This window comes from Dryas octopetala, chromosome 9 (genome assembly GCF_963921425.1).
Source record: "Dryas octopetala chromosome 9, drDryOcto1.1, whole genome shotgun sequence".
Lineage (NCBI taxonomy): Eukaryota > Viridiplantae > Streptophyta > Magnoliopsida > Rosales > Rosaceae > Dryas > Dryas octopetala.
In genome coordinates this window covers 13,033,545-13,045,503 of record NC_141374.1, presented here as the reverse complement: position 1 = coordinate 13,045,503, position 11,959 = coordinate 13,033,545, and the positions used below count along the sequence as shown (strand labels likewise).

Below are 11,959 nucleotides of genomic sequence, written 5' to 3'. Positions count from 1 at the left end.
AACAAGATCTTCCTTATGGCAAATGCATTCCATTCTATAAAGGTTTTTTTACATTTACTCACCTGAACTTTAGGTTCAATCTCACTTCACCACTTAAAAAAAAAAAAAATTGTCTTAATTTACTACTTGAATTAAAAATTTATTGCAATATACCACTTTTGGCTAATTTTTGTTAAAAATAAGAGTGTTTTGGTCTTTTTTAAGTTTCTATTGTTATAAAAAAATGGTTTTTTTTATTACACTTTACTTACTTTGACACAATAAAAAATTGACTTGAAAAGACTAAAATACCCTTATTTTTAATAAAAATTTAGATAAAATGAGCAAGAGGTGATACATTGCAAAAAAAAATTTAATTCAGATGGTAAATTAAGACAAATTTTTTTTTTTTTTTAAAGTGATGAAATGAGATTGAGCTCAAATTTCATGTGAATAAAGTATAATAAAGCCTTCTATAAATAACATATAACTCCAAATGAAGGCAACCAATTGTAGTTCCAAGTCCTAAGTCAAAGAACAAAGATGGCATTGTGTAACTGAGCTGCTTATGATATTTGATCGCACGTACATTGCTTTATTCACAACTAGCGAAAGCTTGCAACAAATGTGTAGTTAGTTATAAAAAAACTTGTGACCTTATAAATTGCAAGAACTAGATTTTTATTAAATAAATAGAGTAATGATACTTTACATATATCTAACATGTTAGAATGTTAAACAGTAGATGAAACATACTGATGATAATAATATGTTGAAGCTCACCAAAATAACATAATATGTTGAACTATCACATGTGCAATGTAAAAAAAAAGAGAAAATGGATTAAAATAGAGCATACAGTTGGACCAGTCACGCAGTGCCATGTGTCTGCTAAACGGTACAGTTGCGTCCAACAGGACGCTGCCAACAACCGTTGTTCAAAGTCAAAACTAAAATGACGATTTTGTCCTGAAACTCAGTGAAAAAACTGAAACCAACCACCACCTCCTAGCTCCTTCACACTTTGCCAGCACAGTAGACAGACATCTGATCTGTATCTCTCTGTCTCTCTCATATCACTCATCAGAGTCTCACATAATTAATCACTCAGTTTGTTGAGCATGGTAGCAGGTTCTAATCCATAATTAACCCAATAACCCTCCGCTTAATTACATAATTAACACCCAACCGAACACACACACACTCTCTCTCTCTCTGTTTTATTTATCAAATCCAAGTCCTCCATATTTTTCTCTACGATTCCAAAGCTTCCTCTTCTTACACGATGCCGGGTTTAGTCTCCGTCAAAACCCCACCCGACGCGCCACCGCTCCGAATCTCGGTCCCGGAGGCCCAAGCCCAAAGATCCGAACCCGCCGCAATTTCCAAAACCCCCTCACCCGTCCCCAAAAAGCTGCCCTCACCTTCACCGTCCCGATCCAAGCCCTCACCGGACCGAATCAGGTCCAAAAAGCCCCAACCCGAATCCCCCAACCCGATTCTCTCCGATGCCTCGCTCGACAACCCGGATCTCGGTCCGTTTCTACTGAAACTCGCCCGAGACACCATAGCCTCCGGCGAAGGCCCGAACAAGGCTCTCGAATACGCGCTCCGAGCCTCCAAGTCGTTCGAGCGGTGTGCCGTGGAAGGCGAGCCGAGCCTGGACCTGGCTATGAGCTTGCACGTGCTGGCGGCGATATTCTGCAGCTTGGGCCGGTTCGAGGAGGCGGTTCCGGTTCTGGACCGGGCGATTCTGGTCCCGGACGTTGGGAGAGGCGCGGATCACGCGCTCGCGGCGTTCTCTGGACACATGCAGTTGGGGGACACGTACTCGATGCTGGGCCAGGTGGACCGGTCCATTGAATGCTACGAGGAGGGCCTGAAGATCCAGATCGAGTCCTTGGGCGACACTGATCCCAGAGTCGGCGAGACTTGCAGGTCCGAATTCTCATTAGCTTATTTTATTTTTTATTTTTCAGTTTGTGTTTTTGCGTGCGCGCGTTTTTTTGGGTTTCGTTACTTTCGTATGGGTTTAGGGATCTGTTTAAATGTTTACCCAAAAAAAAAAAAAAAAATTAAACGGATTGGATTGGGTTTTGAGATTTGGATAATGGGTCGGAGATGGATGGATGATTGGGCTTAAAAATTTGGTGGGAATTATGTTGTAGATTGCTTAGCCAAATTCGGTAAATTTTTTAGATTCGGAGAATTTATTTCTGTGAGCATTTTACTCGGCTGAAAGTTTGGCGCTTTAATTCGATAACACAATAAAATTTGACCAAATGTGAAAGAAGTAAAAAATGATGGGGTGAAATTTGAGAAATTTTTTTATTTTATGGATACGGGTTGGTTGACTGTAACTTGAATTTTGATTAGGATGTTGCCTCAAGTTTTGTATAATCGACATTGGTGTTTTTTAAAATTCATTTTCCATATTGATATATTTTGCACGCATTTGCATGTAATGTGGCTGTTGATGCAAATTTGAGTTGGCGGGACAGAATAGTTAATGGTATAGACTTCTATGCGCATTAACAAACATGGGCTATTGGTGTGTGTCCATGTTTGTTAATCTCGCGTCTTTTCTCTTTCCCTGAAGCTGACAGGCTTAAGTTGTAACATCTGGGATACATTAGTAGGTATAGACATTGTCCAGCACAGTATTGGTGGTTTTATTTCTACGTATAGGATCCCCAGTAGAAATGCTTAATGTTATGAACCACCATTTAAGGAATACAATGATATTAATCCTACCTTTCTATTACAGTTGTGTAAGTGTTCTGCTTCCTCTGATGTGTTTTGTGTTCTTTTTTTGGGGTTAATATTTATTTAAATGAGTGCTTAAATTCTTCCAAGTGAACTAAACCAGTTTTAAATAATAATAGTTTGACAGAATGTTAGAGTAACCTTGTTTAATTGAATTGGTGTTGGACATGCAGATATTTGGCTGAGGCCCATGTCCAAGCAATGCAGTTTGAAAGAGCAGAAGAATTGTGCAAGAAAACTCTTGAAATTCATCGTGCTCATAGTGAACCAGCGTCTCTTGAAGAGGCAGCTGACCGCCGGCTGATGGCTCTCATATGTGAGGCAAAGGGAGATTATGAATCAGCACTTGAGCACCTTGTCCTTGCCAGCATGGCAATGATTGCAAATGCACAAGAAAATGAGGTCGCTGCTATTGATGTCAGCATAGGCAACATTTACATGTCTCTTTGTCGCTTTGATGAGGCTGTCTTCTCCTATCAGAAGGCACTCACTGTTTTAAAGTCATCAAAGGGCGACAACCACCCTTCTGTTGCCTCTGTCTTTGTACGTCTTGCTGACCTATATCATAGGACCGGAAAGCTTCGGGAGTCCAAGTCATATTGTGAGAATGCCTTGAGGATTTATGTGAAACCTGTGCCTGGAACAACAGCAGAAGAGATTTCTAGTGGGTTGACTGAAATTTCAGCCATTTATGAGTCCATGGATGAGCCTGAGGAGGCACTTAAGCTATTGCAGAAGGCGATGAAGTTGCTGGAGGATAAACCGGGACAGCAAAGCACAATTGCTGGTATAGAAGCACGGATGGGAGTGATGTTTTGCATGCTAGGGAGATATGAAGAAGCAAGGAACTCTTTCGAAAGTGCTATAGTGAAACTTAGAGCCAGTGGAGAGAAGAAGTCTCCCTTCTTTGGGGTTGTGTTGAACCAGATGGGATTGGCTTGTGTACAGTTGTTCAAGATAGATGAGGCTGCTGAGTTGTTTGAAGAAGCGAGGGGGATATTAGAACAAGAGTGTGGTCCTTGTCATCAAGATACTCTTGGAGTATATAGCAATCTCGCAGCAACCTATGATGCTATGGGGAGGTAATATATTTGAGTATTCTGCTTGCATTTTGGCTCTAGCTGTTAGCATGTTTCTTATTTGCTTGAATTCTCCATGAAAAACTATTGTTTATTCTATATGGGTTGGCCCTTAACTTGTGGTTCTTCTTTGCAATCGGAAAATAGTCCAGACTATGAAGTTACATTATCTTGTTTACTGACATTGAATGAGCTTTACTTAACTGCCTCAGTCAATGCCTGTATTCCAAGTTTACATCATTTGCATGAGTCTGGCAGTGGATTCTTTTTGCATCTTTTGCTTTTTATTTAAGCCAAGTCCACTATGTGTGGCAAAATTACTGAGAATGCACCACTTGAATTGTAGTTGGTTCTGGTATTGTCTAGTATTTCTTGTTAGTACTTGAAGCAAGCACTTGAGTATTACGATATTCAATTTTTAACGAATTATTATGGATCTTTTTCAGAGTTGAAGATGCAATTGAAATTTTGGAGTATGTCCTTAAGTTGCGAGAAGAAAAGCTTGGAATTGCAAATCCTGATTTTGAAGATGAGAAGAGAAGGCTATCCGAACTTCTGAAAGAAGCAGGCAGGACCCGAGACAGAAAAGCAAAGTCACTGGAAAACCTCATTGATCCAAACTCAACCTCGAAGAAGTCAAAGAAAGAGGGAACAAAGAGATGGGCTGGATTGGGTTTCAGAATTTGAAGGAAAAACAGGGAAAGGTTTATCCCAAAAAGAAAAAAAAAAAAAAAGATCTCCACTTTCATATCTTATCTGCTCTGGTACACGTGCACATTCTGTAACATAGAAGCTCATGTATAGGCTTGAAGTTTTAATTTGGTGAGGTTTTCTGTTTCTTGAGTTTTGAATTTCTCATTTTTTATTCTCTGATAATGTTTTATTGAATGTCTGCATTGTGAGCTTGAAGCTGTTCACTGAAAAGAAAGAAAAATATGCATTTGAGTGAATAAAATTCACATGTATGTTTTCTTCTTTGTCATTCATCAGTTCTTGCATTGTCCTAGCATCTCAGTACATCTCAGTACTCTCTGCAAAATATCTCTCATACTCCACAAAGGGGTTTATTAGAATTTCACTGGACACCCAGCAGTGCAGAGCCCACAGGGAAAGCTTAACATGCACATCTGTGCTGTGCCTACACCCAGTGTAAGAGGATAGCCTTAACTAATTATAAAACATTGATCAGGAAGTTAACTGAAGGACAATTTTGTCCAAATCAATGTGTGCAAAGTTGGACTGTGAGAGAGTGAAAGTGAAACCACTCAAACAAATGAGATATTGCCTCATCAATACTTTATAAAAGTACTATAAAGTTGAGCCCTTGGGTTTGCCCAAGTTGTGAGGGGGAGTGCATATGAGATAATGAATTAAAATTAGGATAAATTTATGATTTGATTCTCTCTAATGGAAAAATAAAATAAAATAAAATATTTGGTGCAAATTTATCATTCTTAGTGTAAACTAGATGTGTTCACACATGCTATGTTGATGGAAGTTACAATAGACAGAGAACTAGGGAAAGGGAGTGGGGGGAGAAAGTGAGTGAAAAGTAGAGTTTAGTTACTATAAAGCCCTTGGCTTTCAAATGCACTATTAAACTTAGTCAATGTAAAAAGGGTATAATTATTGACATTTTATACGCTCCAGTTGACAAAAAGTGTTTTCTTAATAATAATATAGATGAGTACACCACAAATGCAATGTCCCTATAAAGTGAATTCCATATATATATATATATATTTATTTCAACTTGATCTCTTTAATTAGTAGTGTCATTACGCATGATTAACTTGAATTAATGAAAAGAAATGCTAAATCCTAAATATCTTGTCTTCTGCACCACTTTGACACACATTCTTGCTTTCGATCTTTCCCACTTTTTTTTACCACCTTCATAAAAAAAAACATCTCTTATGCTTCCCAGAATCTCATCAGTGTAGTTATCAGTTTTCATTTCACAAGGAAATTCCAACATTGACATTATCTCAATTTCCTTAAGAATCTGGTCTCTATTTCTAGTGAATCATATTCTCACTCTTTATATAACTGACAAGAAGTATTAGTTCTCAGGGTCAAAGCAAACAATTCCTGGACCATTTGCTGGAAGAGTAAATGGGATTGTAATGGGGTTGATGGCAAACCAACTAAAGCGAAGACTTCTTTTCAATGACAAAAAGGAGAATAATTAAAGAGGCATAAAAATTGCAAGGTTCTCATCAATTAATAGAACTTTAGCAATATAAATAGGCAAGTAGATATTTTCAACACCTAGACATTAAATACGTGAGGATCGAGTTGTTCCAATTTCCAACTCAGATATACAATGAAGTAAAACGTGATAAAGATGACAAAGAATGTGAAGGTGGCGATTGTTAGACAATAATTGATCATAGAAGATGATTGTTGAAAAGAAAAAGATCATAGAAGATGATGGGGAATGAGTGATCAATAATATGTAACAACCTAACACTTTTTCTAATTGTATACAATCTTATCATACATGTGGAGAGGTGGACAATTACAAATAGAGAAAGACAAATATAGGTGCAGTAGAAAATAAAAAGTAATCGAGATTTTGAATTCAGGACCTCTACAACCAGAGTTTTGAAACAATTAATCTTACACTAACCAATCCGAGTGTAGTTAGTTCCTAATGGAATTATAATCCCTAATCATAATGGATTTTGGTTATCCTTATGTGAGGTAGACTAAAACTTAATTTATACTTGTAAAAAATAAAGAAATTAGAGCATTTAATACAAAATCAATCGACATAAAGTAGAGAGATTCAAAATCTTATACATTATTAGTCGTAGTTTTATTTTCTCAATGTGAAATATCACCCTCAATATAAATGGCATGGTCCAATTTTATCAATGAATTATCAAAAATTCAATAACCTTGTAATTAATGGATCATCCACATAAAGTGCAAGGGACAATATTTAATTAGGACTTGAAATTTTCCCATTTCATGTGTGTATTTTTAGCTAGCCTACAGTGCATGTACACATAGTCTTGTCCCATCTCCAACCTTCATGTCCGTCCAATCATCAATTATTCAATTAGAGGCGGAAAGAATTCATGTTAGTCTTTATATCAGAATTTGATTCATCAGACAGATACACACACACAATATCTTTCATTTCCTTATATGGGCCGAAAAGGAATATGTTCATCACCACCCTAAGCTGGTCTAATATGCATGTAAGGCTAATTAGCTCTCACCATAGATTTGGACACTGCCAATAATCTCTTGATGGAGACTTAATATATTAGTGTCTAGCTAGCTAATATGTGCTGTAAGGCTACCATTGGTCTGCATATACATCCCAGAGTTGGTTTTTGTTTTGGTGTGTCATAGTCACATACTCATATCACATGTGTGTGGCTAAACGTCTACTGCATTGAAATGCATGAGACCCAAAAGAACACATTATTCTTTCCCTTTCCTCTTGCTAAAGAGAGATTTGGTGAAAGTGTCCAAATTGGCAATTGTGTTAGGGAGGACTTTGGGACCAAAAAAATGAGTCATATCCGACCAGTCCTTTTCTTTTCTCATAAACGCTACTTGATGAATTTGAAAATGATTTGAATTTCAATTCATGCATGGCTTTGTTCTACAGTATATACGTATTGGCCGGTATTAACTCACATTTTTCCTCAGAAGTCAGAACCTTTCCTCTTGTTAAGAGATGAGTGAGTGTCCAAATTGGATATACTAGGGACTTTAGGATTGCATCGTGAGCCATATATATCCAGTCGTTTTCAATAAGTCATAAAAGGTTGATGAATATGAATTGAACTCCAATTCATGGTGGGTTACTCATGACTCTCGTACACTTCTGTTCAGATATTATATATACACAGTGTTACGAATTCATCAGTTTTTTATTCACATATGCTATATTTTAAGTGTTCTAAAAATCCCTCTAGGAAGTCCCCCCGATTAACACTAGACAATGTTTTAATTTTTAATTAATATTTAATTATTTTTAAGCACAAAGTACTAATAACAACAAGTAACAATTTCTCAAAATTTTCATCTCAACGAGTACCAATTTCTCTGAACAATAGACAATTTCTCTCTTGAATGAAGCTAATAAAGCCCCCCGAGGCTAATATTAGTACTAATAAAAAAAACTGTCTAGGCGCCCGCTTAAGGCCCGCCTAGGCTCCTAGGCGCTAGCCCCCTCTCGCCAACCGCCTACTGCCTAGCAATTTTTAGAATATTGAATTTTTTACATATGAAGTGAAAAACCAAATCATATCTTTTTTTCACACGTTCATAAAAGGTTAATGAATATGAATCGAAATCCAATTCACATATATAATATAACAAAGTGCATTAACTGATCGACACCAGCTAGAATATTAATATATATGATAAGGGAGCTAGAGTACAAATAAATATTGGGTACAATTTCTATATTTTGTACACGTCACACGGCATCTTAATTCTGAATGATTTGAAGGATAGAAATAGAATCGAATAAATATATGCACAAAAATATTCATGCAAATCATTCTTAGACATAGGCCATTAGGCTTGCCTTAAAAAATTGCACAAACCAATCCCCAAATTTCCAAAAAAGAAAAGTGAAATCAAACCCATTCTGATTTTCAATATTTATATTAATCCTAATATCTTGTGCCTTTACAATCATGACTATATATTCCTTACCGTTCGTTTCAACGAAGGAGATAGTTAACCGTCGATCTGTCTTTGAAATTTTTGGACTCCTAGCTAGCTAGTGACCTAATTAGTTCCAGAGTCTGCAGGGTCACTCTCACTGAAATATATACTGATTTGTATATCAGATATATATTAATTATTTTTGCCCATGATTAATATTGTGTGTCCCACTGTCCCCTGGCCCAAAAAAAAAAAAAAAAAGAAGTGAGTCCGATATTACAAATCTAAATTAAGTTTTTAACTTCCAGAAGTGTTACATTAATTTACTAATCATACATATCTGATAGAGGTATGATTTACTTAATTATGTAAATAAGGTTAGTTTGAGGATCAATACAATAATATTAGAGCTATTAATTATTAGGGCAATGCTAGAGTGTCCTAATAAGGCACCTTCCCTAATGACATGAAATTTTCATGTTAATTAAATCATTTAATACATCTAATAATATATTTGCCACATAAGCTTTTAAAAAGACTAATATAACTTCGTATAAAATTCTACAAAAAATTAATTAAATAGAAAATTAGAATTAAATATCAAATATCAATAGTTTTTTAATAAAGCAGAAAAACACTAATTTTTTTTAGTTTAGGTACTAACCTAGAGTAAAACATTTTAGTTTAGGTCACAAATCAGTTTGTTATACAATTGTGACTGTCGAACAGTTACAGTTGTAATTGTCGAACAGTCACAGTTGTGACTATTTAAAATTTATAAAAAATCAAAATTTTTAAGGGTTTTATACTTTTGATTTAAGTTTGGGGATAAAGTCCTATAACCCAAAGACTAAATATTAAAGTTTAAGCCTTACAAATATTGAAAGTACAATAAATCAACAAAAAAGTTATGACTGTTAGACAGTCACAGTTCGATATAACCATATTTTTTAAAGTTAGTACCTAAACTAAAATTTAGTACATAAATTGAAATGACATAAATGTTTTAGTAGTTGAAATGAAAAAACATTATAATTTGGTACCTAAAGTTAATGGACCTTTAATTAAATTACAAAAGAAAAAGATTTCAAAAAGGTTTCACGACAAAATTAAAACTTCTACACATATGTTCATCAATTTTCTCCAATTTTAGAACCCTAAAAAGCTACTACGTCATCTCTCTTATTGCATCTACAATTTAGAAGAATTTTGTTCAACTCTTTAATAATTTGTGATAGTTCATAAAAAAGGTCCTTATTTTTACTTTATTTTATACTTCATATGGTGTACTGTTATGTTGAGATATTTATTTTTTCCCAATGTTGCTGTTAATATGTTGGAGTTACTTTTTGATTTGTATAGTTTAATGTTTTTTGTTTGTTGGATTTCTGGAACCTAAAAGGCTAAAACTTAGATTTCTTTTTTTGTTTTTTTCATTGACCTTTCCACCACAAACGAACAAAATTATTGAAGAAGGGGTGGATGATAACGAACAAAACTGTTGAAGAAGGGGTGGATGATTGTACGGTGGATCTTTGAATGATATAGTTTACATAAGATTGTACAGGTCAAATTGATCTCATTGAATCAATTCACGTTCAGATTGAGAGGAAAAAAAAAAAAACACTCGATCCAATTATTTTGTTTAAGATTTAAGTTTTAATTTTAGGGAGGAGCAATCTATGAGAGAAGTTAATCCAAGTGCAAAATCTGTTGGATTCTTTGAGAGAAGATTGAAATGTGGAGAAAATAACAGCAATTAATCCATGAGAGAAGATCAAAATGTTGTTCAAAATTTTTTTTGTGATCAGAAAATTTCAAATTTTGAATATGAAGAAGATAACAAATTAAGTATAAATATAGACCATTAGATTTGGGTTGGATAAGATGTTCTTTCAATAAATATATATGATATTAATTTCATATTAAAAATAGATGGTAATGTGTATAATATATCACCAAAAAAATAAAAGAATGATGTGTATTATTTAACTTTGTCACATAGGGTTAATTAGGGCACATATATTTCGTGCCTGGGCACAAAATCTTTTCCCTAATTATTATCTCAACTTTTGTTCATCAAAACAATATGACAATTTATTATTAGAGCAGGCTGAATTATTCAAAAAATTAGAATAATAGTTGGTAGCTCTAACACTATTTAGTTCAATATTACTCATTACCACTCAAGCTACAAGTATTCATCTTGGCCCAAAAAAAAAAAAAAGCTACAAGTATTCATCGATCACTTTTGCATTAAGTTTAGTGCATATGCATATATTTTTGCAATTACCTTATATAAGCACACTGTTTTGAGTAAAACCAGATGCTAATTAATGACTTAGGAGTAAGAAAATCTCCTTAATTAAGAAGAAGATAAGGGCTTTTCATGATTTAATAGGTACACGTATCATTTAAATGCATGCCCAACACGTACACATTGTCATTGTGACTGATCACTTGTCACCAGCCCTTGTACTACTGCTGTGGACCTAGCTGTGCTATAAATTTGCTCCTTTTTACTATTTGGAAACAAGGCAAGGGCCATCGAGTCATTGAAGAAAATAAGGAAACTATGACCCACCTCCCCACGAGACCAAAATTAATTATAATAAAACTCCAAAGCAAACTAACTAGGGATCAAATCCATATTGATCTCTGAAATAAAGAAAGAAAAAAAGTCAAAATATCCATAATTATTATACAGTATCTGATCTTGTTGCACCATCAAAAGCTACAGATCGATCTTGACTAGCTAGTTTAGCCATCATGAATTTCTTTGTAATATATATTAACTAAAAATCCTATATATATATATATATCCTAAAATCCTAAAAATCCTAAAAATCCAATTCTGCCCCATATATGCATATATGTCCATTGATTCATATCTGACTCCATAAGGAGAGGTAAGAACCACAGATTTTCACAGCTTCTCTGCAATAAATCAAGAAATTAATTACTGTGAACCCAAACACCCAAAATGGCAATATACCATATGGGGGGTTTTGATGAGCTAGAGTTTTGATTCAGTGAAGTGGCAGCTAGCAATGCCCAATGGCTAGCTATATATAAGTCTAAGAAATTAAGCCACTGAAAAACAAGAAAAAACAAAAAATCAGTCACTTTCGATGCCCTGTAACGTTAGGAGAGTACTCCCTGTAAGCAACGGTAGGGTTTTGAGAATTTTGAAGGTAGTACCAATCCATAGACACACTCTCTCTCTCACACACACGCTTTCTCTCTCATCCTTTGGGGGTTTGGGTTTGGATGAATGTGATTCTCTTTCTCTTCCGTCATTTAAGTCACTGTATATATAGTACATGTGTTGCTATAAGTTGCCACCACTCCAATACATGCCATGCAAGTGTGACCTAACAGACTTGGATACAAGCCAAACTGTACCCAATTAATTAAGACTCTCTCTCTCTCTCTCTCTCTCTCTCTCTCTCTCTCTCTCTCTCTCTCTCTCTCTAGTTAGTGTCTATAGCACCAGA

General features: G+C 35.1%; 1 protein-coding gene across 1 annotated transcript; it reads left to right on the top strand.

Moving 5' to 3' along the window:
• The first annotated feature begins 995 nt into the window (after positions 1 to 995).
• Positions 996 to 4,783, top strand: LOC147274304 (protein KINESIN LIGHT CHAIN-RELATED 1-like). The gene is made up of 3 exons (XM_086227643.1): positions 996 to 1,917; positions 2,919 to 3,827; positions 4,271 to 4,783. Exons 1-3 carry the CDS (start codon positions 1,265 to 1,267, stop codon positions 4,509 to 4,511), a joined length of 1,803 nt encoding a protein of 600 aa, XP_086083769.1. The 5' UTR covers positions 996 to 1,264; the 3' UTR covers positions 4,512 to 4,783.
• Positions 4,784 to 11,959: the final 7,176 nt, after the last annotated feature.

What these genes read in the sequence shown, in the direction of transcription:
- LOC147274304 (XM_086227643.1), top strand. Translation starts at nt 1,265, where the DNA reads ATGCCGGGTTTAGTCTCCGTCAAAACCCCACCCGACGCGCCACCGCTC. An exon ending in AGAGTCGGCGAGACTTGCAG is followed by an intron (nt 1,918 to 2,918) that starts GTCCGAATTCTC and finishes TTGGACATGCAG; the next exon opens with ATATTTGGCTGAGGCCCATG. An exon ending in ACCTATGATGCTATGGGGAG is followed by an intron (nt 3,828 to 4,270) that starts GTAATATATTTG and finishes GATCTTTTTCAG; the next exon opens with AGTTGAAGATGCAATTGAAA.